Below are 24,523 nucleotides of genomic sequence, written 5' to 3' on the forward strand. Positions count from 1 at the left end.
AACCTCATAGCATGAATACATGCAATCATAGGTGAAGTGGTTGACATTGGGCAAGCAGTGTATTTATTTTTAATTTAAACGACATTTTTCAATGCTTCTTCAATGAACACATACAGGACGTGATCTTAATCTGTTTCATTTAACAGTATTTACAATATTCATGCCTAATTTCTCACTGTCACTGACTGCAATAAATTAACGACCTATTCGTTATCAAAAATTTAAAACTTTGCACACACATTTGGAACAGGAAATGAAGTAGGCCTTTGTCTTAAAGCCAAGAAGGCGTGGCACAGTCACCTTGAGAGTTGACACATTAAACTTTCCAGAGCGATACGTCTGGTTTTAGAAAACCGCAAATGGACTGGACATCAGGGAGGTTCACTTACTGATGCATTTGGGAGGCGAGGACCAGCCCTTCTCCGTACATGTCACTGTGCTCTGTGCGTTTGAGAGGCTGTAGCCGGGATGGCAGTCAATTTTGATAGACTGTCCCTGTAACAATCTTTGTTCTTTAGATGGAGAACGTACATGTTCCAAATCATTAAAAACACACTTTCCTGAGGATTACACAATGATCAGAAAAACGAATAAATGTACTCATAGATTAAAAATCATCTTTTCAGTCTTATTTATTTATTTATTTATTTATTTATTTATTTTAAAAGTTCTGTGAACATTTACTTGCTCTTTGGCCGTGGCCCTGCCCCTGGCCCGCCCGACGCCCCCCCCCCCGCCCCCCTCTCTCCCCCCCCAACCCTGCCCCCAACCACTAGTCCATAGTTTTCAATCTCTCATCTTCGCAGACTACTGGTCAAGCCAATCACTCACCCACCGCTGGAGACAAAGTCCGGGCCGGCCAAGACATCTGGTCGACCCAATCTCTCCCCACCATGGCTTGAGACTAAGTCCAGGCTCAGCCATCTGGTCGACCAGAGCCACCAAGCAACAGTTCTCCTGGCCGCCCTTGTTGGGGAGTGCTGGTAGACCTCTGGGGAGGGGAAGGGGCAGGGGGAGGGATGGGGAGAGGGGAGCCGGCCCTTGGCCCCACTTGGAAAGGGATGGCATCCACCGCCACCCACCCTCTCCTCCCTGTCCCAGCCCGGGCCCCAAGGCCACAGTGGGGTTCGGGAGAGGAGGCCAGGGCTGGCCGGTCTGGGCGCCAAAGGAAGGTGAATGGACGCTGAAGCCATTCCCCTCCCCTTCCTTCCCCTGGTGGCCTCGAGGGGGATGGCCGCCCCCGCCTGGGAAGGAAGAGAGGCCAGAAGGAGACAAACCTTTGTGTCCAGGGCTGACTTTCAATAGATCACAGTGAGGGAGCTGCTCTGCTACCTAGGACATCCCGACCTAGAAGCCTGTGGTCTGGAAAGGTTTAGCACCAGGTTCCCCAACAACCTGGGTTCCTTGAAGGGCAAGGGGGCGGCCCCCCTTTCTGACCACACCCCGTTTCCCAGGATGAAGGGCTCTCCACACTGGACCCTGGTTACAATCTTTAAACTAGATTGCATAAGCATTCCAACAGGAAGCTTAAGTACAACGAAAGTTGCCAGTAAATGTGTTTGAAAAAGAAAAACCAAGATTGAAGATGATTTATCTGTAGTTTTCACAATTGAACTATGAATAAATGATATCGACATTGTAATAAAGTCTCTTTTTTTTCATCTCCCATGTTTTTAATGAGGGACCTTTCGTAAGAGAAAATAGCTGTATTGGTCTTTCTGCTCATAGAACTCTTCCCTTGACCTATTTTTCCCACACAGGCTTAGCGGTGCTCACGTTTGCTCCCTGAACTCTGAACTATTGCCACGTGCACAGCACAGAAAGGTTCACTCACTGCGGCAGGGCACTTCCGGAGTCCATCCATCTTGTGTGCAAGTAATGTAATGCCAGAAATCTTCAGGAGGAGTCACGTAGTTTTCATCACAGGAATAGTAAAACCATTGTTTTATCGGTGCTGGGAAGTATGATCTATACTTGTCTTCCCTATATAGGAGTCCATGCTTGATTTCTGGAAATTCACAGGGATTTACTAGCAATTAAAACAAACAAAACACAGTACAAGTAATGTTTTACCTTCATAAAAATGTAATGAGAGATACATTGTTTCATTGATGAATTATACTCTCATATGCACCTAATTACACTCATTGCATTAGGCTTTCTAGGACAAGAAAAATTATCATCTTCAGATGATGTGAATAACACTTGTTTCCTGATCATTTCACAATATATACAAACATCAAATCATTATCTACATCATGATTATTTAAATGATATTTTATCTACATAAATCATCACTCTCCTTGTCATTGTTATGGACACTGAGCTCTGTGCACGGTGGTCATGGCCTCCTCTTTAAGTCACCTGACTGTCCACATTCATTTGGCCTTGGCCTTGAATGAACACTGAGCCATTGATCTGTCATGTGTGTCATTTCATTTGTCACCCATGGAAGATCCAGCTTAAGTGCGGGCCCCTTTTCCAATGAGCGGATATACAAGGAGCAGCAATGAGATGGTAGAGACAGAAAACACTGGAAAAGGGGCAGCCCCCCAGGAATAAAGTGCCCTGTGGACTGAGGGGCATGTGTTTCAGGTGGGGCTTTAGAAAGTGCACAGTGTCTCCCACACTCATCCCCTCATACAAGGGAGCCCGTGCCCCTCCCTTGAGTGAGGGTGGAAATCAAAGACTGCATTGAAGTCCTCTGCTTTACCTTCTCAGTGAGGCAAAGATTTGGACCTCTTAGGTCCCCTTTATTTTTTAATTTTTAGTTTTTTAAATTGATTTCAGAGAGGAAGGGAGAGGGGAGAGAGAGAGAGAGAGAGAGAGAGAGAGAGAGAGAGAGAGAGATCAATGAACAGAATCATTGATCTGCTGCCTCCTGCAATGCCCCACACTAGGGATTGAGCCCCCAAACTGGGCATGTTCCTTGACTAAGAATTGGACCATGTCCTCCTAGTTCACAGGTCATGGCTCAACCCCCCCTGAGCCACGCCAGTCAGACAGATCCCCTGTATTTTTAAGTTTAAGACAAGTAATTGCAGAATTAAGAGCAGGTGAAGATCTGGAGGGAACTTACAGCTACATCTTGGAGGAGGATCCCAGCCTTTGTCCGTACATGTTGCAGTATTTCCCCGGATGGAAGGGAAGAAGCCACTTGTGCAGTAGTACGTGATTTCTTGTGCCAGTCCGTAATTGGTCCTTTTAGGAAGGTAGTGGCTGTTTGCAATTCTTGGCGGGTCACATGCTATTTCTGAAAAGTAAAAGGACATGTCCATTATGCAGAAATCACATGAAAAAAATCTTGAAGGACATGAGAATAAAGCGAATGTCATGTTTATGTTCTTTCCAAAGAGCAAAAGGGCATTCAAAGGAGCACCCTGTCCTTATATATATATCAGCAACGATTATATTAAAACTAGTAGAAAATATATGTGACCTTCTAGACACAAGTGTTAAGTAAATGATGTCCCCAGAGTTTGATGTTAATTGACACTAACCTCAAATGAACTTGATAAAAAAGTTCATTTTTTTTGCCAGGCCGGTGTGGCTTAGGGGTTGAATATTGACCTATGAAGCAAGAAAGCATGGTTCAATTCCTGAAGAGGGCACATGCCTGGTTGGGGCCTTGATCCCAAGGAGTGGGTGTGAAGGAGGGAGCCCATCAAGGATTCTTTTTCATTCATCATTGATGTTTCTACTCTCTCTCCCTTTCCCTTTTTCTCTGCAGTCAATAAACTATATTTTAAAAATAAAAAAATACATTTATTTTCTCTCACATTTTAATCTGCTATATCTATAAATCAGATTTTCATGTTACCAGTGCAGTCCAGTCTACATATCTTAGTTTTCACTTCATAATATAGCTACACTTAACATCAGTGTATGAAGTCAAATGCCATGAGACACATATAAAAGCACACGTTTCCCTAAGAGACCAACCTAATACTATTGGGAGAATTTCGTTAAATTAATTAAGAATAGAAGAACTGCCGAAACCGGTTTGGCTCAGTGGATAGAGCGTCGGCCTGCGGACTGAAAGGTCCCAGGTTCGATTCCGGTCAAGGGCATGTACCTGGGTTGCGGGCACATCCCCAGTAGGAGATGTGCAGGAGGCGGCTGATTGATGTTTCTCTCCCATCGATGTTTCTAACTCTCTATCTCTCTCTCCCTTCCTCTCTGTAAAAAATCAATAAAATATATTTTAAAAAAAAAAGAATAGAAGAACTTCTGGTGGGTGCTTTCAAGCAGTGGGCATACATCCCTTGACAAATTGTAATTCCCTACTCTCATCATCTCCACGAAAGTAAACGGTGCTGTTAAAACATTGCCAGGGCCGGTCCCTCTACCCAAAATAGTAACAGCTGAGACTGTACAAAGTGTGAGGCCACATTGTTCCTACTGTTAGGAGCCATCATTGAGATTTGGAATAATAATTCCATATGGACATTCCCTGTTGTGATTCAGTAGAAACATACAGTTTGCACAGGGACGGATGAATTGGGCCAAAGGTGGTTTCTATGTAACCGGTCTCGGTACTTTTCATCATTCCAGCAAATGACTTATTGTGAGAGATTGTCCCTAATGAATGCAGAGACCAAAGTGTTGGTAAATTACCCTCCAATAGCCCTAGGGGTGGGTTCGACTCCTGGTCAAGGGCACACATGTCTCGGTGGCAGTTTCCATCCAAGGCCCTGGTTGGTACTTGGGGTAGAGGCACCCAGTCTCTCTCATATAGATGTCTCTCTCTGCCTCTCCCTCTACCTTTTTTCCTCTCTCTTTCTACCTCTCCTTCTCCCATTTTTTTCCTCTCTCTTGCTCTCCCTTCTCCTGCTGTCCTCTCACTCTAAAGATCAATGGAGAGAGGACTGAAAGATCAATCTTCATGTGAGGATTAAAAAAAAACAACTTAAAGATACACGATAAAGGTCAAATGCTATTTAAGAAGGAGCTAAATATTCCCATCAGTTTCAACTCACCTTGTCCACGAGCCCAGGAGACCCACAGGGTGAGGATGACCGTGACTAGTAACTGCATGGCGGGCTCCCCGGGTGTGTTAGCGCAGAGAGTCCAGCGCTGCTGTTTGGGGTTTCAAATGAGCCCTTACCAAGTGTGAGTGAGACCTCGGACTTAAGTGAAACACCAGGATGGATGCTAGTTGACTGAGGTCACTTGGTAGATATCAAATTTCAGTGGTTTGGACTATCTGTAAATTTTCGTGAGTGATTTCACAGTGAATCATTTCTTGACTTCATTCCCTGACATGTACTTGTACAAATTTCCTTAGAAACGTTATAAACTGGATCCAAAAGTGATAGAAAACAATTTTCTTTAAATGAAACACTTCTTGAGGATGGATGAGGTTCGTTCTCAACCAGGAGATTCACTTGGGAGTAGCTCTGACTGCCTGTCCCTGTGACGGTCTCTTGTCCTCGCGTTGCTCTCACCCGACTGCAGTCCTTAGGGGTCTATGGACACCAGCCAGTGTGTCCACACAGTGTAGGGTCCTGTCTGTAGGACAGCACTGATTTTTTTGTAAACTCACAACAGACCACACCACCAAGTCCAAGAATTTCAGCACATTCTTCGCCTTCAATATTTTTCACATGTTTTATTTCCCTTTAGAGAGAGAAGGAGGCAGAGGGAGAGATAGAAACATCTACAAGGACAGAGAAACATCTACCTTCTGCCTCCTATACCCCCTCTACTTGGGAATGAGCCCATAACCCTGGCATGTGCCCTCACCTGGAATGAACCGGTGACCTCTTGGTGCATGGCACGACGTCCAACCAACAGAGCCACACTGGCCAGTCTAGGCACCCTTTCTTTTAGGGTACAACATATTCAGAGGAATGCCATGGAGCAAATGGGAAGTGTAGAGTCTAATCCAAACAGAGAACTAGTTTGGCCAATAAACTTCTGCTGAAATACTGATTGAAGACTAGTTATCACAGAGCTTCAATTGGACGAGACTTGGATTTGTTTTCATGTGCTTTCACAATGGGTTATGAGAAAACAAAATTTCAGTTCCCATATTGACTTAGGATCAGGGAAATTGTTCATTGACCAGATTAGTTAAGATTTGTCGCTTTAAAATAACTGATTATTTTTGTCAAATAGAAGAGCAAAGCTTCGACTCTGTCAAAAAGTTCAAACGTTACAGGTGGAAACAATGAGAACTGCCCTTCTTCCTCACAACAAGTCTTCTTCAGTCCACGGTTCACCTCTGACTCCAGTAAGAGAATGTAGGGAAGGGGGGAGGAGAGATAGAGAGAGAGAGAGGGACGGAGAGAGAGAGAGAGTATTGATGTGAGAGAGACACATCAATTGCTTGCGTCTTGCACATCCTCCAACTGGGATAGTGATCAAACGTGCAACCCAGTTACATACCCTGGACCAGGAATCTAACCCTAGATCTTTTGGCCTGCAGGCCAATTCTGTGACCACTGAACCACACCAGAAAGGGCAATTTTATTTTTTAATATTTTTATTGATTTCAAAAAGGAAGGGAGAGGGAGAGAGAGATCCAAACATCAATGATGAAAGAGAATTATTGACGGGTTGCCTCCTGCAAGTCCCCCATTGGGGATCAAGCCCACAACCCAGGCATGTCCCCTTGACCGGAATCGAACCTGGGACCCCTCAGTTTGCAGGCCAACGCTCTATCCACTGAGCCAAACCAGGTAGGGCAAAAGGGCAATTTTAACACATAACTTTTTATTGTACTACTAGAGGCCTGGTGCACAAAATTCGTGCACAGGGGGAGTGTGACCCTCAGCCTAGCCTGCACCCTCTCCAATCTGGGACCCCTCGAGGGATGTCTGACTGCCCATTTAGAGGGCAGCCAAACCTCCCTCTCACAATCCAAGACTGCTGGCTCCCAACCGCTTACCTGTCTGCCTGCCTGCCTGATTGCCCCTAACTGCTTCCGCCTGCCAGCCTGATCACCAGCTAACTACTCCCCTGCCAGCCTGATCAACGCTTAACTGCTCCCCTACTAGCCAAATAGCCCCTCTCTGCCCTCCCCTGCAGACCCGGTCACCCCTAACTTCCCTCCCTTGCCAGCCTGGTCACCCCTAACTGCCCTTCCCTGCCAGCCTGGTTACCCCTAACTGCCTTCCCCTGCCGGCCCAATTGCCCCTATCTGCCCTCCCCTGCAGGCCTGGTCAACCCCAACTGCTATCCCTTGCCAGCCTGGTCGCTCCTAACTGCCCTCCCCTGCTGAGCCTGGTTGCCCTAACTGCTCTCCCCTGCTGGCCTGATCGCTCACAACTTCCCTCCCCTGCTGGCCATCTTGTGGCGGCCATCTTGTGTCCACATAGGAGTGGCCATCTTGTGTGTTGGAGTGATGGTTAATTTGCATATTATCTCTTTATCATATAGGATTTCCTACAGTATCTTCTAAGCTTACATATTTTGTTTGACTGGTTGAATATCTGGTTGAATATGCAGAAGCCACACTGTTATGTCCATTGCTGTTTATTGCTCAATTGCCAAATATTCTAATCTCATGATAGTGAAGAATTATTTTTTTGGTACAAGTATAAGCAATGATATAGCTGTTTAACAACTTTGGGAGAAGATTAAGTTGAAAAGGAGGCTAACATATTGCTTTTATGTCCTTTGAAATATAGTGGAAAAGAGCAGGAAATGCCAGAAGACTGGCAAGCTTTGAGGCAAAGAGCAGTAGGTGGGACTGGCCACATATTTGGGGCCACAGAGCTTCCTCATTCACATACTGGGAACTCCACTGTCCCTTCGAGACACATGGCTTGAAATGACTCCTTTGATGTCGCCGCCTTGCGTCCCGATTTGCACATAAAGTCGATGATATCCCCTGTTTTTGCATAATAGGTTTTGTCATTTTCCCCTTTTATCTGTATGTTCTTTGCATTCATGATTTTTTCTGATATTACACATGGAACTGAAAATAGAAGAAATAAATAAAAACAATTAGTAATCTTTCCTTTTATGAACAAATTAACCTTCAACCCAATGACTAGCTTAGAGAATGAAATAAGGAAAGAGCAAATGTACATCAATGTGGGCCAAGTGTATTGCTTTTGCAATGTGACTGTATGCAACATTCATATCCTCCTATGTAATAAAACCGTAATATGCTAAGTGTCTGGTCGTCTGTTGTCGGTTCAAACATTCAAAGCGTAATATGCTAATCATATGCTAAGGCTGCTCAACCACTTGCTATGATGTACACTGACCACCACGGGGAGACACTCCTACCCCCTGGTGGTCACTGTAGGTTAGCTTGCTGCTGTGGTCTGGCCGATCAGGACTGAGCGAGATGGGCCGGACACATCCTGGAGCCCTCCCTCGGTCCCTCCATGGCTGGCCAACCTCCTGCATCCTTCCCCAGCCCAGATCATGCACCAGTGGGGTCCCTCGGCCTGGCCTGCACCCTCTTGCAATCTGGGACACCTCAGGGAATGTCAGAGAACCAGTTTTGGCCTGATCCCGCATGCAAGGCTGAAGGACCCCAATGGTGCATGAATTTGTGCACTGGGCCTCTAGTCTATAATAAAAGGGTATTATGCAAATTGACCCTAATGGCGGAAGGACTGGGAATGACCCTGTCGCAGGAGCTGCCCCTAGTGGTCAGTGCGATCCCACAGGGGGACCTCCGCTCAGCCACAAGCCGGGCTGATGGCTGCGAGCACAGCAGTGGTGGTGGGAGCCTCTTCCGCCTCCTTGGCAGTGCTGTGGATGTCTGACTGTGGCTTAGGCCCAATCCCTGTGGGCAGTGGGCCAAAGCCATCAGTCGCTCATCCCCCAAAAGCTCCCAGGCTGCCAGAGGGATGTCTGACTGCCAGCTTAGGCCTGATCCCCTGAGAGCGGGCCTAAGCCGGCAGGTGGACATGCCCCCGAGAGGGTGCAGGCTGGGCTGAAGGACCCCCACACCCAAGTGCATGAATTTTCCAGCACTGGGCCTCTGGTATTGTAATGAAGTTTCAGACCTTTTATTTTTTCCTGTGGGCAAACTGTTCTTACATTGTGGAACTTTATACATGCTAAAAATTTTAATTTGCTTTAAAAAAATTTTTATTTATGGAGTGATATTGGTGAATAATATTATATAGACTTTAAATGTTTAATTCTATGAAACATTACCTGTATACTGCATTGTGTGCCCATCACCCAAAATCAAATCATCTTTCATTGCCATGTATCTGACCCTCTTTAATCCTCTACTGCTGCCCCACCAACTGGGCACTACTGGTAACCACTATAGTGTTGTCTTTGTCTGTGAGATTTTGTTTCTTTTTATTGTTTGTTCATTGTTTGTTTCAATTTTATATACCACATATAAGTGAAATCAATGGTTCACATATTTTCTGTCTGACTTATTTCACTTAGCATGATATTCTCAAGGTCCATCCATGTTGTTGCAAATGGCAGTATTTCAACTCTTCTTATGTCAAAATTTGAAGATATCATGGACTCCTATTTCTCTTCTCTTGATGCAAGTATTTTATATTCTAGTTCAGCCATCACTGTCATTGATAAGACTTTAGACATAGCTAAAAGTTCTGTTCCAACACATCCCATAACTATTACATGATGAAACATGATAGAATAACACATATGACTCCTCATATCCAAAAGTTTTGAAATGTTTCCCAGTACATTCAGAAGTATACACTATGTGAGTTCCACACACCTGCCAAAATACTTTTTCTGATCTTCCCTTTCTAACTTTACTACTCCAAGCAAAATTTACCTCCTTGCTTTAACAGACCATATGTCTGTGTAATTTTTTACACGATGTTGGAGGTTGCCTTTGATGATCTTAAATGCTCTCTGCGTATTTCAATTCCAAGACTCAAAGACAGTCTTAGCTCCTTCACCGAACTGATTTGATGTCCCCAGATAATGAAAATTGCTTCCTATTCTAGGTTGTGGGAGCAGGTCTTGCTTGTGCTGGGAGACATGTGTTAGACTTGTCCATCTACTCAATCATTCCAACTTCAGATTTAGAATTTTTTTTTGAAATTTAATATTTTCCTTTATATATAACCTAGTTTGGAGCTATTTCTAGACTATTCAGACTTGGGTATATTAACTTTGATTTCTGGTCCTGGACTTACTAGGTTTGCTATAATCTCCCACTGAAGGGGACACATACACAGGAGAGGATGAGTCAGGTAGGGTCCACAGTGGGATCAGCTAATGTATCAGAATGAACCTCTCTGAATGTTCCTGTTTAAAGGACCTTTATCATTGTTCACATAGGGATCCTCCAAGCTCACAGCCCTACACACGAGTCTCCGAATGTGAAACATTGAGCAGGAGAGCTGTTGGTGAGCACAGTTCTAGACTCTGACTGCATGACTGGTAGACCGCACACCGGCTCGTTTATGAGAAAGGATGTGTAAGGAAATCTATCCTCAGGGTCTCAGGATCTAGAAGAATCTTGAGAACTTACCTATGCATCTCGGGGGTTCGGACCACTTTGCAGAACTACAGGTTACATATTGAGGACCCCGGAGTTCATAGTAGTCCTGGCATTGGTATTCCACTCTTGACCAAGGAGGGTACACTTCCAATGGGATGGAGGTGATGGCTCCATAGTTAATTGGTGGAGGAGGCCCACACTTGTCTGCAGATTCTGAAAAAGGGCATTTTAAATGTTGAAGAGCAAATTGTAGTTTTGTTGGAAACTATTCATGTAAAGCTGCCCAGGAAGTATTGTCCCTCGTTTGCGTTTTAAACCTTCTAACCACCGTGTAGTTAATGCCTTAGATCACCCATAGTGAAGCGAGGACTCCATACATGTAGACTTTTCAATTCTTGGGAAAGGAAATGCTGGAATCAAAATACTTACTAAAGCAGGTTGGCAAGTGGGTCCAGCTGCCCGCACCACACACCATGGAGCCCTTGGTGCTTCCATCTCTGTTTTCATAGCCATCCAGGCATTGGTAGTCCAACGTGTCATTGAGTCGAAATGGTTTTCCAGTGATTACGGCTCTGGCATTCTCAAATATGGGCATGTCACAATGTTCTAAAGCAAAATAAAGGTGACCATTTCTAATGCCGTATCATGTAGAATCCAACTGAGAAAATCTCATTCCGGCAATACTAAACTTTACCATCATTGTGTGGATCAGTGATGTATCATGTGACAACTCTCTGAATCAGTGTGGTTCTGGCCTGGAAGAGTTATATAACATGAAGGATAGATTTCCTTACACATCCTTTCTCCTACCATTCAATACCTCTAAATATAAGTTAGGAACCTTTGGTCTGACCCATTTTTGACTATGATATGTCACTGGCTATTACTTAGTTACACTTCTATCATGGTATGATGTTATCATTCGAAGGACAACACCATTTGTGAATGTAAGAGGTAATGTATGTATTTACGTAGCAGACATATTAACACTAAGAGTGTGAGTCTTAGAGAAAGACTGTAGTCCTTAGATATATGACCCATGTGTTTATATAAAACACCCTCCTTTCCCTAATGATTCCTAAAACTGAAAGTTTATCCACACTGATTTTAAAAATGAATTGCAAAGGGTACAGCTTTTTCACTAAAGGGAGTCTATGAAATGGAGAACAATATTTAAAAATGTAAGAACTGATATCTCTGTGTGCTTTTTTTAAAAAATTTCTTAAAGTATTACAAAGGGTATTACATATGTGTCCTTTCCCCCCCCCCCACCCTTGACAGTCCCCTGGCCTTCCCTACCCCCCAGTGTCTTATGTCCATTGGTTATGCTTATATGCATGCATACAAGCCCTTCGGTTGATCTCTTACTCCCCTCCCACCTTCCCCCCAACCCTCCCCGGTCTTCTGTGTGCTTTTTAAGTAAATTTGCCCACTTTCTATTGCATATAGTTTAGTTTTCCTTGAAACAGTCTTATTTTTTTAATATCTATAAATGTTCTTAGTCTGAGTAAATTAATAGTAAGTATTGCAACCCGTGAACCGGGTGTAGGGAAAGCAGGATAAAGAGGCTCCTTTAGCGGCTCAGGCTGTTGTTACCATTGGGCTCAGTAGATGCCCTAATTCCCAGTTCAAGTCAGTGTTCACTGCTTTGATACACACATGTAAAAAGACTCCATTTAAAGATCAGCTCTATTATATCCTGGTGTATACTACCATGTCCATAACAATCATTCTCTTATTTCTAAACGCCCACAGAACGACTTACAGAAACCTGTGTACTTAACATGTAAAAGCCAGATATGACTGCATATGAGAATCTTCATTTATATCCTCATAGCATGAATACATGCAATCATAGGTGAAGTGCTTGACAGCAATATATATATTGACATTGGGCAAGAGGAGTATTCATTTGTAATTGAAAAGACATTTCAATGCTTCTTCAATGAACACATACAGGACGTGACCTTAATCTCTGTTTCACTCAACAGTATTTCACAATATTCATGCCTAATTGCTCACTGTCACTGACTGCAATAAATTAACGACCTATTCGTTATCAAAAATTTAAAACTTTGCACACACATTTGGAACAGGAAATGAAGTGGGCCTTTGTCTTAAAGCCAAGAAGGCGTGGCAATTCACCTTGAGAGTTGACACATTAAACTTTCCCTGGTGATACGTCTGGCTTTAGAAAATCGCAAATGGACTGGACATCAGGGAGGTTCACTTACTGATGCATCTGGGAGGCGAGGACCAGCCATTCTCCGTACATGTCACTGTGCCCTGTGGGTTTAGGAGACTGTAGCCGGGAAGGCAGTCAATTTTGATAGACTGTCCCTGTAACAATCTTTGTTCTTTAGGTGGAGTACGTACATGTTCCAAATCATTAAAAACACACTTTCCTGAGGATCACACAATGATCAGAAAAATGAATAAATGTAGTCATAGTCATGAATTAAAAATCATCTTTACAATCTTTAAACTAGAATGCGTAAGCGTCCCAACATGCAGCTTAAGTACAAGGAATGTTGCTAGTAAATGTGTTCGAAAAAGAAAAACCAAGATTGAAGATGATTTATCTGTAGTTTTCATAATTGAACTATGAATAAATGATATCAACATTGTTATAAAATCTTTTTTTCATCTCCCATATTTTTAATGAGGGACGTTTCGTAAAAGAAAATAGCTGTATTGTTCTTTCTGCTCATAGAACTCTTCCCTTGACCATATTTTTCTCACACAGGCTTAGCGGTGCTCATGTTTGCTCTCTGAACTCTGAACTATTGCCACGTGCACCGCACAGAGAGGTTCACTCACTGAGGCAGGGCACCTCCGGAGTCCATCCATCTTGTGTGCAAGTAATGTAATGCCAGAAACCTTCAGGAGGAGTCACGTAGTTTTCATCACAGGAATAGTAAAACCATTGTTTTATCGGTGCTGGGAAGTATGACCTATACGTGTCTTCCTTGTATAGGAGTCCATGCTTTAATTTTGGAAATTCACAGGGATTTACTAGCAATTAAAACAAAGGGAACACAATATAAGTAATGTTTTGCCTTAATATAAATGTAATGAGAGATAACTTGCTTCATTGATGAATTATACTCCCATATGCACCAAATTACACTCATTGCATTAGGATTTCTAGGACAACAAAAATTATAATCTTCAGATGATGTGAATAACACTTGTTTTCTGATCATTTCACATTATATACAAATATAGAATCATTATAGTGAATACCTTAAAGAAATACAACACTGTAGGTCAATATTATCTGCATAAATCATCACTCTCCTTGTCATTGTTATGCACACTGAGGTCTATTTCGCTGTGGAAATAGCCTCCTCTTTAAGGCACTTGACTGTCAACATTTGGCCTTGGCCTTGAATGAACCCTGAGCCATTGATCTGTTCTGTGTGTCATTTCATTTTTCATCCATGGAAGATCCAGCTTAAGTGCGGGCCCCTTTTCCAATGAGCTGATCCACAAGGAGCAGCAATGAGATGGTAGAGACAGAAAACACTGGAAAAGGGGCAGCCCCCCAGGAATGAAGTGCCCTGTGGGCTGAGGGGCGTGTGTGACAGGTGGGGCTTTAGAAAGTGCACAGTGTCTCCCACATTCATCCCCTCATACAAGGGAGCCCGTGCCCCTCCCCTGGGTGAGGCTGGACTGAGAGGCCCTCTTCTGAAGAGGTCACGTGGCTGAGGGGACCCTGTGACCAGGTCATCGATGCTCTGGAGGTGCCTCCAGGGCCCTCAGGTCATCGCTCTGGGGAGGGTTCCTGCCCTCAGGCCTCCGATGGGGACGCCCAGGGGGACGGCTGCGGAGGCGCCTGCACTCGCCCTGGGCCCCATCCCAGGGAGCAGCAGGGAGGACCCAGAACCAGACAGCTAAGGTGGCTCCCCAATCCTGACCCACTGACGCTGACGCAGGGGGCTGTGTTTGTTACACAGACATCAATATCTCATGTACTAGGTGTTGAATGGTAGTGTTCTTATCCAGTGATCTAATTCACATATTAGAATGTTAGTGAGAGAAATATATACTCATACATACACATACACATATTTTACATTGAATAGCAAAAATTAAAAGTTTTTATTAACAAAAAATGTGGTTTTGATCTTAATTAGAATTGGGGATTTTGGAAATCAAAGACTGCCTTGAAGCCCTCTGCTTTACCTTCTCAGTGAGGCAAAGATTTGAACTTATGAGATACCCTTTATTTTTTTAACTTTTAATTTTTTAAATCAATTTCAGAGAGGAAGGGAGAGGGAGAGATAGAGACACAAACATCAATGAACAGAGAGAATCATTGATCTGCTGCCTCCTGCATGCCCCACACTGGGGATTGAGCCCTCAAACTGGGCATGTACCTTGACCAAGAATTGAGCCATGACCTCCTAGTTCACAGGTCAATGCTCAACCCCTGAGCCACGCCAGTCAGGAAAATCTCCCTTATTTTAAAATTTAAGACAGGTAATTGCAGAATTAAGAGCAGGTGAAGATATGGAGGGAACTTACAGCTACATCTTGGAGGAGGATCCCAGCCCTTGTCCGTACATGTTGCAGTATTTCCCCGGGAGGAAGGGAAGAAGCCAGTTGTGCAGTAGTACGTGATTTCTTGTCCCAGTCCGTAATCGGTCCTTCTAGGAATGTAGTGACTGTTTTCAATTATTGGAGGGTCACATGTTATTTCTGAAAAGTAAAAGGACAAGTGTGTTATGCAGAAATCACATGAAAACCATCGAGGACATGAGAATAAAGTGAATGTCATTTTCTTTTTGTTCTTTCCAAAGAGCAAAAGGGCATTCAAAGGAGCACCCTGTATATATATGTGTGTGTGTGTGTGTGTGTGTGTGTATATATATATATATATATATATATATATATATATCTCAACAACAATTATATAGAAACTAGTAGAAAATATATGTGACCTTCTCTATACACAAGTGTTAAATAAAATATGTCTCCAGAGTTTAATGTTAATTGACACTAACCTCAAATGAACCTGAAAAATGTTCATTGTTTTTCCAGATTGGTGTGGCTTGGGGGTTGAGTATTGACCTATGAACCAAGAAATCATGGTTAAATTCCTGGTCAAGGCACATGCCTGAATTGGGGGCTTGATCCCCAGGAGATGGTGTGAAGGAGGGAGCCGATTAAGGATTCTTTCTCATCACTGATGGTTCTACTCTCCCTTCCTTCCACTCTGAAGTCAATAAACTATATTTTAAAAATAAAAGTAAAAAATACATTTATTTTCTCTCACATTTTAATCTGCTATATCTATCATATTTTCATGTTACCATTGCAGTCCGGTTACATATCTTAGTTTTCACTTCATAGTATACAACACTGGCTGGCCTAGGCACCTTTTCATTGACACCAATGCTTGAAGTCAAAAGCTCTGAGACATATAAAAACACACGTTTCCCTAAGAAACCAACCAAATACTATTGGGAGAATTTTGTTAAATTAGTTAGGAATAGAAGAACTTCTGGTGGTTGCTTGCAAGCAGTGGGCATAAATCCCTTGACAAATTGTAATTCCCTACTCTCATCATCTCCATGAGAGTAAATGGTGCTGTTAAAACATTGCCGGGGCCTCTGTCCAAAAGAGTGACAGCTGAGACTGTACTAAGTGTGAGGCCACATGGTTCCTACTGTTGGAAGCCATCATTGAGATTTGGGATAAGAATAATAATCCCACATGGGCACTCCCTGCTGTGATTCAGTAGAAACATCCAGTTTGCACAGGGACAGATGAATTGGGCCAAAGGTGGTTCTTATTTAGCCGGTCTCAGTACTTTTCATCATTCCTGCCAATGACTTGTTGTCAGAGATTGTCCCTAATGAATGCAGAGACCAAAGTTTTGGTAAATTACCCTCCAATACCCATAGCCGGTGGGTTTGACTCCTGGTCAAGAGCACATATCTCGGTGGCAGTTTCCATCCCAGGCCCTGGTTGGGGCTTGGGCGAGAGGCACCCAGTCTCTCTCACATATTTATCTCTCTGCCTCTCCCTCTACCCTTTTTTCTCTCTTTCTGCCTCTCCCTTCTCCCTCCTTTCCCCTCTCTTTCTAAAGATCAATGGAGAGAGGATTCAAAAAAATTAAAGACAAATGATAAAGGTCCAATCCTACTTAGGAAGGAAGCTAAGTATTCCCATCAATTTCAACTCACCTTGTCCACGAGCCCAGGAGACCCACAGGGTGAGGATGACCTTGACTAGTAACAGCATGGTAGGCTCCCCCTGGTGTGTTAGCATAGATCGCCCAATGCTGTTGTTTGGAGTTTAAATCTGCTTCATGAGCCCTTACCAAGTGTGAGTGAGACCCCAGATATACATGAAATACCAGGATGCTAGCTGACTGAGGTCACTTGGTAGATATTAAATTTCAAAGAGTTTTGGAACATCTGTAAATTTTCGTGAATGATTTCACAATCATTTCTTGACTTCATTCCCGGACATGTACGAATTTCCTTAGAAAAGTCATAAACTGGATCCAAAAGTGATAAAAAAACATTTATTTTTAAGTGAAACACTTCTTGGGAATGGGTGAGGTTCTTTCTCAACCAGGAGATTCACTTGGAAATAGCTCTGACTGACTGCATGTTCCTGTGACTTTCTCTCACTGGACTACAGTCCTTAGGGGTCTATGGACACCAGCCAGTGTGTCCACACAGTGTAGGGTCCTGTCTTTAGGACAGCACTGATTTTTTTGTAAACTCACAACAGACCACACCACCAAGTCCAAGAATTTCAGCACATTCTTCGCCTTCAATATTTTTCACATGTTTTATTTCCCTTTAGAGAGAGAAGGAGGCAGAGGGAGAGATAGAAACATCTACAAGGACAGAGAAACATCTACCTTCTGCCTCCTGTACCCCCTCTACTTGGGAATGAGCCCATAACCCTGGCATGTGCCCTCACCTGGAATGAACCGGTGACCTCTTGGTGCATGGCACGACGTCCAACCAACAGAGCCACACCGGCCAGTCTAGGTACCCTTTCTTTTAGGGTACAACATATTCAGAGGAATGCCATGGAGCAGATGGGAAGTGTAGAGTCTAATCCAAACAGAGAACTAGTTTGGCCAATAAACTTCTGCTGAAATACTGATTGAAGACTAGTTATCACAGAGCTTCAATTGGACGAGACTTGGATTTGTTTTCATGTGCTTTCACAATGGGTTATGAGAAAATAAAATTTCAGTTCCCATATTGACTTAGGATCAGGGAAATTGTTCATTGACCAGATTAGTTAAGATTTGTCGCTTTAAAATAACTGATTATTTTTGTCAAATAGAAGAGCAAAGCTTCGACTCTGTCAAAAAGTTCAAACGCTACAGGTGGAAACAATGAGAACTGCCTTTCTTCCTCACAACAAGTCTTCTTCAGTCCACGGTTCACCTCTGACTCCAGTTAGAGAATGTAGGGAAGCGGGGAGGAGAGATGGAGAGAGAGAGGGACGGAGAGAGAGAGAGAAAGAAAACATCGATGTGAGAGAGACACATCAATTGCTTGCATCCTGCACATCCTCCAATTGGGACAGGGATCAAACCTGCAACTCAGGTGCATGCCCTTGACCAGGAATCTAACCCCAGACCCTTTGGTCCTCAAGCCAAGGCTGTGACCACTTGACCACACCAGAAAGGACAATTTTAACACACAACTTTTTATTGTATGATTTCCCACAGTATATTCTAAGCTCCCATGTTTTGTTTGACTGGTTAACCATCTGATTGGATATGTAGAGAGCCACGCTGTGACGCCCTTTGCTATTTATTGCTCTACTGCCAAGTATCCTAATCTCATGATAATGAAGAATTATTGTCTTGGTACAAGTGTAAGTGATGATATAGTTGCATTAACAACTTTGGGAGAAGATTAAGTTGAAAAGGAGGCTAGCATATTGCTTTTATGTCCTTTGAAATATAGTGGAAAGAGCAGGAAATGCCAGAAGACTGGCAAGCTTTGAGGCAAAGAGCAGTAGGTGGGACTGGCCACATATTTGGGGCCACAGGACTTCTTCATTCACATCTTTCCCTTTTAACTGTATGTTCTTTTCATTCATGATTTTCCCCATATTACACATGGATGTGAAAGTAGAAGAAATAAATAAAATTAAGTAATAATCTTTCTTTTTATAAACAAATAAAGTTTCAACCAAATGACTAGCTTAGAAGACAAAATAATGGACACAGCTAATGTATTTGTACATCACCTGTGTGGGTGCCCCACATCCCAGAGACAGAGAGCCGAGGCCCTGGGGTCACACTGCCGGGTCCACGCTCATCGTCCACCTGGTGAGCGCTGTGAGCTTGGACAGGTGTGCCTGACCTTCCCTTCCCCTCAGCTTCCTGGTGTGTGAGGAGGAGCAGCTGCCTGCTGAGGAGCTGTGAGGGCCCACAGACCGGGGCGGAGAACAGGACTCGGCCCACATTGATGATGTACATGAGCTCTTTCCATTACTTCATCCTCTAAGCTAGTCATTGGGTTGAAGGTTTATTTGTTTATAAAAGGAAAGGTTACTAATTGCTTTTATTCATTTCTTCTACTTTCAGATCCATGTGTAATATCAGAAGAAATCATGAATGAAAAGAACATATGGTTAAAAGGGAATGATGACAAAACCTATGCAAAAGCAGGGGATATCATTGAATTTATGTGCAAATTGGGATACAAGGTGGTGACGTCAGAGGAGTCATTTCAAGCCGTGTGTCGGGAAGGGACAGTGAGGTTCCCCAGATGTGAATGAAGAAGCCCTGTGGCCCCAAAGATGTGGCCAGTCCCACCTACTGCTCCTCTTGCCTGAAAGCTTGCCAGTCTTCTGGCATTTCCTGCTCTTTCCCACTATATTTCAAAGGACATAAAAGCCATATGTTAGCCTCCTTTTCAACTTAATCTTCTCCCAAAGTTGTTAATGCAACTATATCATTGCTTATACTTGTACCAAGACAATAATTCTTCACCATCCTGGGATTAGACTACTTGCCAATAGAGCAATAAACAGCAATGGAGGTAACGGTGTGGCTTTCTGCCTATTAAATTGAATGTTTAACCAGTCAAACAAAACACATGAGCTTCGAATATACTGTGGAAATTACATAATCAAAAATTATATGTTGAAATTGTCCTTGTGGTTCAGTGGTCAGAGTGTTGGTCTAAGGACCAAAGGGTCTGCAGTTCAAGTCCTGGTCAAGGGCATGTATCTGGGTTGCAGGTTCAATCCCTGTCCCAGTTGAGGAGGGCACAGGACACCAGCAATTGATGTGTCTTTCTCACATTGATGCTTTTCTCTCTGTCTTCTCTCTCTCTCTCTCTCTCTCTCTCTCCTCCTTCTTCTTAAATCATAAAAAAAAATTGAATGCCAACAATGTGCTGAAATTCTTGGACGTTGTGGTGTTGTCTAGTGTGAATTCACACAAAAATCGGTGCTGTCCTACAGACAGGAATGTACGCTGTGTCCATAGACCCCTAAGGACTGCACTCGGGTGAGAGACCATCACAGGGACATGCAGGCAGAACTATTCCCATGTGAATCTCCTGGTTGAGGAAGAACCTCACCCATTCTCAAGGAGTGTTTAAAGATTAGAGTTTCATATCACTCTTCGATCCAGTTTTCAACTTATCTAAGGAAAGTGGCACAAATACATATCACGGAAGTAACTTAAGAAATGATTGTGAAATCCTTCATGTAAATACACAGATATTGCAAACGTCTTTGAACTTTGATATCTCCCGAGTGACCCCAGTCAATCAGCTTCCTGGTAATTTCACTTAAATTCAGAGCCACACTTGGTAACGGCTCATGGAGCAGATTTGACGCCCCAAACAGCAGCGCTGGACTCTCTGTGCTAACACATCTGGGGAGTCCCACCATGCTGTTACTAGTCAAGGTCATCCTCACCCTGTGGGTCTCCTGGGCTCGAGGACAAGGTGAGTTGAAACTGACGGGAATATTTGGCTCCTTCTTAAGTAGAATTTTGCCCATTTTCATTTGTTTTTACTTTTTAAAAAATCCTCACCTGAGGATATTTTTCCATTGATCTTTAGAGAAAGAGTGAATATGAGGGAGAAGGGGTAGAGAGAGACACACACACACACACGTTGATGTGAGAGACACATGGACTGGTTGCCTCTCACACAAGCCCTGACCAGGGCCTCTGATGAAAACTGCCATCAAGATATGTGCCCTTGACCAGCAGTCAAACCCACTGGCTATGGGTATTGGAGGGTAATTTACCAAAACTTTGGTCTCTGCATTCATTAGGGACAATCTCTCACAATAAGTCATTGGCAGGAATGATGGAAAGTACAGGGACCGGCTAAATAAAAGTCACCTTTGACCCAATTCATCCGTCCCTGTGCAAACTGGATGTTTCTACTGATTTACAGCAGGGAGTTCCAATGTGGGATTATTATTCTTATCCCAAATCTCAATGATGGCTTCCAACAGTAGGAACAATGTGGCCTCACACTTTGTACAGTCTCAGCTGTTACTCTTTTGAATAGCGGCTCCTTCCCTGGCAATGTTTTAACAGCACCCTTTACTTTCATGGAGATGATGAGAGTGGGGAATTACAATTTGTCAAGGGTTGTATGTCCACTGCTTGCAAGCAACCACCAGAAGTTCTTCTATTCCTAACTAATCTAACAAAATTCTCCGAATAGCATTTGGTTGGTCTCTTAGGGAAATGTGTGTTTTTATACGTGTCTCAGAGCTTTTGGCTTCAAGCATTGGTGTTAAGAGTAGCCATACTATGAAGTGAAAACTAAGATATGTAGACTGGACTGCACTGGGAATGTGGAAATATGGTAGATACAGCAGATTAAAGTGAGAGGAAAACATGGATTGAAATATATATTTATTGTTTTTAGAGAGGAAAGGAGAGGGAGGGTTAGAAACATCAATTATGAGAGAGAATCATTGATAGGCTCCCTCCTTCCCCCCCTTCCCCCACTGGGGATCAAGCTGCCAACTTGGATATGTGGCCTCAGCAGCAAACAAACCCTGACCTCCTGGTTCAGGGGTCATGCTCCACCCCGGAGCCACACCGGCCAGGAAAAATAAAAATATTTAAGGCTCATTTGAGGTTCATGTCGATTAACATCAAACACTGCAGACATATTTTACTTTACACTGTGACTAGGTGATCAGCGTGTGACCCTTTGCAATCAGTCACTTCACTGCTGACATGACCTGGGACACGGAATCATATACTCCTGTTCAAGTGGCTTCTTCCCTTCCACCCAGGAAAATACTGTAAATTGTACTGACAAGGGCTGGGGTCCTCCTCCAAGATGTAGCTGTAAGTTCCCTCCATATCTTCACCTGCTTCTTAATTCCACAATTACTTCTCTTAAACTTAAATATAAGGGGGATCTGCCTGGCTGGGTTGGCTAACGGTTTAGTGTTGACCTGTGAACCAGGAGGTCACGGTTCAATTCCCAACAGGGCCCATGCCCGGTCTGTGGGCTAATCCCCAGTGGGGGGCATGCAGGAGGCAGTGGATCCTTGATTCTCTCTCATCATTGATGTTTCTCTCTCCTCCCTCTCCCTTTTTCTCTGAAGTCAATAAAAAATAAATGAAAACTAAACGGGACCTAATAAGTCCTAATCTTGGCCTCACTGAGAAGGTAATGCAGACGCTTCAAGACAGTCTTTGATTTCCAAAGTCTCCAATTCTAAGATCAAAACCACATTTTTGTTAATAAAAACTTTTAACTTTTTGCTCATCAGTGTTAAATATGTGCATGAATATGTATGTATATATGTTTCTCTCACTAATATTCTACTATGTGAATTAGAACACTGGGTAAGAACACTACCATTCAACACCTAGAACATAAAATATTGGTGTCTGTGTAACAAACTCCCCCGAACATACAGCCTCAGACAACAGCCCCCTGTGTGTCAGCGTCAGCGGGTCAGGATTGGGGAGCTGCTTAGCTGCCTGGTTCTGGGTCCTCCCTGCTGCTCCCTGGGATGCTGCCCAGGGCGAGTGCAGGAGCCGCCACAGCCATCCCCCTGGGCGTCCCCATCGGTGGCCTGAGGGCAGGAACCCTCCCCAGAGCGATGACCTGAGGGCCCTGGAGGCACCTCCAGAGCATCGATGACCTGGTCACACGGTCCCTTCAGCCACGTGACCTCTTCAGAAGAGCGCCCCTCAATCCAGCCTCACTCAAGGGAGGGGCCTGGGGCTCCCTTGTATGAGGGGATGAATGTGGGAGACACTGTGCACTTTCTAAAGCCCCACCTGTCACACACGCCCCTCAGCCCACAGGGCACTTCATTCCTGGGGGGCTGCCCCTTTTCCAGTGTTTTCTGTCTCTACCATCTCATTGCTGCTCCTTGTGGATCAGCTCATTGGAAAAGGGGCCCGCACTTAAGCTGGATCTTCCATGGAGGAGAAATGAAATGATACACATAACAGGTCAATGGCTCAGTGTTCATTCAAGGCCAAGGCCAAATGAATGTGGACAGTCAGGTGCCTTAAAGAGGAGGCCATGACCACCGTGACACAGGCCTCAGTGTGCATAACAGTGACAAGGAGAGTGATGGTTTATGTAGATAATATTGACCTACAGTGTGTGTTACTTTCAGGTGGTCACTATAATGATTCCGTGTTTGTATATATTGTGAAATGATCAGGGAACAAGTGTTAGTCACATCATCTGAAGATGATAACTTCTCTTGTCCTAGAAATCCTAATGCAATGAGTGTAATTATGGGCATATGAGAATATAATTCATCAATGAAACAAGGTATCTCTCATTACATTTCTATTAAGGCAAAACATTACTTATACTTTGTTTTATTTGTTTTACTTCCTAGATAAGCCCTGTGACTTTCCAGAAATAAAACATGGAAGCCTACATTGGGGAGACTGGTATAGATCACAATTCCCAGTATTGGCAGGACAATGGTATCACTATTCCTGTGATGACAACTATGTGACTCTTTCACAAAGCAAGTGGGATCGCTTGACTTGCACACGTGATGGCTGGACCCCGGAAGTGCCCTGCCGCAGTGAGTGAACCTCTCTGTCCTGTGCCCGTAGCCATAGTCCGGAGTGGAGAGAGCCAACGTGAGCTCCCTAAGCCTGTGGGGAAAGCAGGTGGAGGATGAGTCTCTGAGCAGAAAGACCGACACTGGATGTCTCTGTCACCAAGGGTCTTCATTAACAGCACGAGACATAGAAACAGGTTCTACAAGCCTGTCCTTAGCATTTATACATATTTCAATTGTGGAAATTACAGATAAATACCATTTAATATGGATTTTAAAAACGTTTGGTAGCAACTGTAGTGTTTCTTAAGTTATGTGCTGCTTTTGGATGCTTATGCATCTAATTTAAATATTATAAAGATAGTTTTTAATTTATTTTGACCTCATTTATGTGTTTTTTAATCATCATTTTATAATTCTCAGGAAAATGCATTTTCAATTATTTGGAAAATGGACATCGTCCACGATATGAACAAAGCTACTTGCAGGGCACATCTGTAAATGTTAGTTGTTATCCTGGCTACACGCTTCAAAACAATCAGACCTCAATGACCTGTACGGAGAATGGCTGGCTCCCTCCTCCCAGATGCATCGGTAAGAAGACTGGTCTAAGATCCAGTCTGTTTGTGACTGTCTAAGACTCGCCTGTAATAACTGTGGCAAAGGGTTTCTATCAGTGTCTTATTTTGCCAATGGCCCTACTTTTTTTTTCAAGTGTATATGAGTGAAAATGCCAATTTCTTGATGTATCAATAGCAAAATGAAGAAGCCTATTGGTTGACATTAATTTAAAAAAATACAAAACAGGAAAAGACCCCAAAGAGCAAACCTGTAATAACAGTGTCATGAGCAAGATGGCTAATTAGGAGGTTCATCTTCCCCACAAAGAACAGGGATTCTGACAGTCACCCTGCATGAGGGCTCCAGGAACCCAGCGAGAAGTTTCACACCCCATTGGAGCCAAGGGCCCACACTGGATGCACTGCAGGCTCTGAGAGCAACAACTTCACCCCGAGTGACTCCTCCCAGAGTGCTCCTCTTGGGCGTTTGAGGTTGGGGACCCCGAGTCCTACTGGCTTGATGTTC

The 24,523-nt window shown here is 43.6% G+C and overlaps 2 protein-coding genes across 5 annotated transcripts in view; one reads left to right on the top strand and one right to left on the bottom strand.

Annotated features, from left to right (window-relative positions):
* The window catches only part of LOC132222545 (complement factor H-like), a 209,030-nt gene that overhangs the window by 10,067 nt on the left and 174,440 nt on the right, over positions 1-24,523 (bottom strand). Inside the window, exon 1 of one of the 4 annotated variants that reach the window (XM_059677642.1) lies at positions 16,646-16,687. The exons of 1 other annotated variant lie outside the window; for it this stretch is intronic. In XM_059677642.1, the coding sequence (XP_059533625.1) occupies positions 16,646-16,663 (18 nt within the window). In that variant the 5' untranslated portion in view covers positions 16,664-16,687. Of the gene's footprint in view, positions 1-4,979; positions 5,116-16,605; positions 16,688-24,523 lie in introns of those variants that run through there. 2 more of the 4 variants (XM_059677644.1, XM_059677643.1) reach the window with 2 other exon arrangements.
* LOC132222552 (complement factor H-related protein 3-like) lies at positions 20,161-24,268 on the top strand. Its single transcript, XM_059677658.1, has 3 exons — positions 20,161-20,364; positions 23,264-23,458; positions 23,861-24,268. Exons 1-3 carry the CDS (start codon positions 20,307-20,309, stop codon positions 24,073-24,075), a joined length of 468 nt encoding a protein of 155 aa, XP_059533641.1. The 5' UTR covers positions 20,161-20,306; the 3' UTR covers positions 24,076-24,268.

The sequence above is a fragment of the Myotis daubentonii genome, chromosome 20 (genome assembly GCF_963259705.1).
Source record: "Myotis daubentonii chromosome 20, mMyoDau2.1, whole genome shotgun sequence".
Taxonomy (NCBI): Eukaryota; Metazoa; Chordata; class Mammalia; order Chiroptera; family Vespertilionidae; genus Myotis; species Myotis daubentonii.

Excerpts from the sequence above, each read along its gene's own strand:
- LOC132222552 (XM_059677658.1), top strand. The coding sequence starts at position 20,307 with ATGCTGTTACTAGTCAAGGTCATCCTCACCCTGTGGGTCTCCTGGGCT. Across the intron at positions 20,365-23,263 it reads CTCCTGGGCTCGAGGACAAG|ATAAGCCCTGTGACTTTCCA; the intron begins GTGAGTTGAAAC and ends TTTACTTCCTAG. Across the intron at positions 23,459-23,860 it reads CCCGGAAGTGCCCTGCCGCA|GAAAATGCATTTTCAATTAT; the intron begins GTGAGTGAACCT and ends TATAATTCTCAG.